Source organism: Zingiber officinale, chromosome 5A (genome assembly GCF_018446385.1).
Source record: "Zingiber officinale cultivar Zhangliang chromosome 5A, Zo_v1.1, whole genome shotgun sequence".
Lineage (NCBI taxonomy): Eukaryota > Viridiplantae > Streptophyta > Magnoliopsida > Zingiberales > Zingiberaceae > Zingiber > Zingiber officinale.
The window spans coordinates 123,717,329-123,719,821 of NC_055994.1; the positions used below are offsets into that span (position 1 = coordinate 123,717,329).

A 2,493-nucleotide genomic window follows, 5' to 3' on the forward strand; every position below is an offset into this window, starting at 1 on the left:
CTCACTAATTAATTTCTCTATCTAATCTCAAGCCACCACCTGAGTAATCATTCAAGACAAATTATAAAAAAAACTCCCTCCACCCTCTAGTCACTTGGCAGTTTGCTATAAGCTGACCCATAATTTACCTCCCTTCACATAACCTGAGACAGACTATGAGGGGCATATGAGGTGAGCGTAATTACCTTTTGCTACAATTCAAGACAAATTATAAGCCTAGTTTAATGCCACTTGGTTCAATTTCAACAAACATATAATATATGCGGTTCCAAGATATCCCTGATCTTACCTCATTAATTAATTTCTCTATCCTATCTCAAGTCACCACCTAAAGAGTAATCCCATTCACGACAAATGACAAGCCTAGTTAAGTCCATTTGGTTCAATTAGTTCCAAGATGCCCCTGATCTTACCTCACTAATTAATTTCTCTATCCTATCACAAGCCACCGCCTAAGGCGTAATCTCATTCAGGACAAATTACAAACCTAGTTTAGTCCACTTGATTCAATTAGTTCCAAGATATCCCTGATCTTACCTCACTAATTAATTTCTCTATCCTATCACAAGCCACCAACTAAGGAGCAATCTCATTCAGGACAAATTACAAGCCTAGTTTAGTCCACTTGGTTCAATTTCATAATCATAGAATATATATAGTTCAGAAAGATCACTGATATGCCCTTGCACATTAAACACACCTCTCCTAACTATTATATTCACAAATCAATCCAACTCCATCCACAAGGCAGTTGCATTGATTTCCACTGAAGTGGACCAATTCAGATAGGACAACATCAAATGAAGACCAAGCAACCACTCTTACCAAACATTGATATCATCACTGCATGCATAGGAAGAAACTAACACTCACAATAAGCTAAGGCAAGAACTCAAAGTTAGGAACGTGTAGGTGATTATCTACTGGGGATACGAGTAATAGACAACCATAAAGTACATGATTGGAAAGTTGAAACGCCTAAGCAGAAATCAATCACCTACGACAAGGATTAGTGAGCGGAATTTACAAGGCGAAGATAAGAGAAATACCAGTGATTTTGCAGAATTTAGTGATTCCCCTAATTATTCCTCTTTTTCTCCGGCTAGTTTTTGGTTTCCGGACCCCCAAAATCCCCATAGACGCCAGTTATAGATCCCAATCGCGTCCGCCCAGCTCCGCCGCCGTCCGCCGGTGGTGGTGGTCGCCTCTGCCTCGGAGTCAGCAGCTCCCGCCGGAACCTCCTCTTTCACGAAGTTCTCCGCTTCTTCCTTCATCTCCGATTCGGCATCTTTACTCGACTCCTTCTTTTCCGCCTTCTCCCGACCCTTCTCTGCCGACTTATGCTTCTTCCGCCGAACCCTCGATTTGGCGCCACTCTTCTTCTTCGAGCTGGTGTCTCCTTTCTTCTCCGAGCTCGCCAGGTGCTCCTCGAAGGCCTCGATGACTTGGTGGATCAACTTGTGCTGGGGGGACCGATCCCAGCGCGACCAGTAGGTGGTGTAGCAGTCGAAGCATCCGCAGCCGTAAGTTGGGCGGTGCTGGCCTTTCCCCGGCTCCCGGTTATTCCATTTCCCATCCGGCGAACCCTCGATCGACTGAGTGAGGAGGTAGGCGAGCACCTCCTTGTCCTCGTCGCTCAGCGCTGCCGTGAGGGCGAGGATCGCCAAGGGGAGGAGGGCGAACACGGCTAGGGACTCGACTCCCTGATCTTCCCCCGCATCCGTCGACGTCGCCGGCGACGGCGACGGATGGATCTTGCCCTTCCCCTTCATCTCTGCTCGCTTAGAAAAGCGATACCTTCGATTTTAGCTTGGCGAGTAAGGAAGGAGCGCTGAGTCGGATCGGTAGCTCATTTATAGAGGAGATTGGACCGAGTGTTGACTGCCTATTGCCGGTGACCTCAGTACATGTTTAATTTTTTTAAAAAATAAACCCAATATCCTAACATTGTCACAACGCCGCATAAAATTAATTTTCCGAATAACTTTAGATATTCAAAATCAATTTATTTCCCTTAAATTATTTACAATTTTTCATACTAATTCAAGAATGACATTTACTAGACAACATAGACTCAAACTCTAGTTAATAATTTAGACCCAAAATCCATTATTTGGACTTTATGAAAAGCTCATTCTACTTCACCATTTAATTTAGATCTAAACGTTGTTGGATTATTCATTAAGCTTCATAACTTCTCAGTCACATTGGTCTTCCTTCTCCTAAGTAATGATTACTCCTTAAAAGGAGAAAATAAGGTACACCTAGAAATCTAATTCGAGTGACGATGAAGGGGAGTTATACAACCAAACACTATTTTGTCTTGTGAATTAAGAAATCTAAATTTGGTGATGTTACTGAGTTTTATGCTATGCCTCAATCTTACCGAGCATCCATAGTAAAATTGAGGGGGCGTTTGGTTTAGGGTAATAGGAGTGGGGAATGGGAATGAGAATCATTGATTCCCATTGTTAATGTTTGGATTATAGGAAT

The 2,493-nt window shown here is 43.1% G+C and overlaps 1 protein-coding gene across 1 annotated transcript; it reads right to left on the minus strand.

Annotated features, from left to right (window-relative positions):
- Positions 1-1,082: 1,082 nt before the first annotated feature.
- LOC121979962 lies at positions 1,083-1,772 on the minus strand. Its single transcript, XM_042531928.1, has one exon. The coding sequence runs from the start codon at positions 1,770-1,772 to the stop codon at positions 1,083-1,085; it is 690 nt and encodes a 229-aa protein (XP_042387862.1).
- Between the last annotated feature and the right edge of the window lie 721 nt (positions 1,773-2,493).

Coding starts and splice junctions, on each gene's coding strand:
- LOC121979962 (XM_042531928.1), bottom strand. CDS start 1,772: ATGAAGGGGAAGGGCAAGATCCATCCGTCGCCGTCGCCGGCGACGTCG.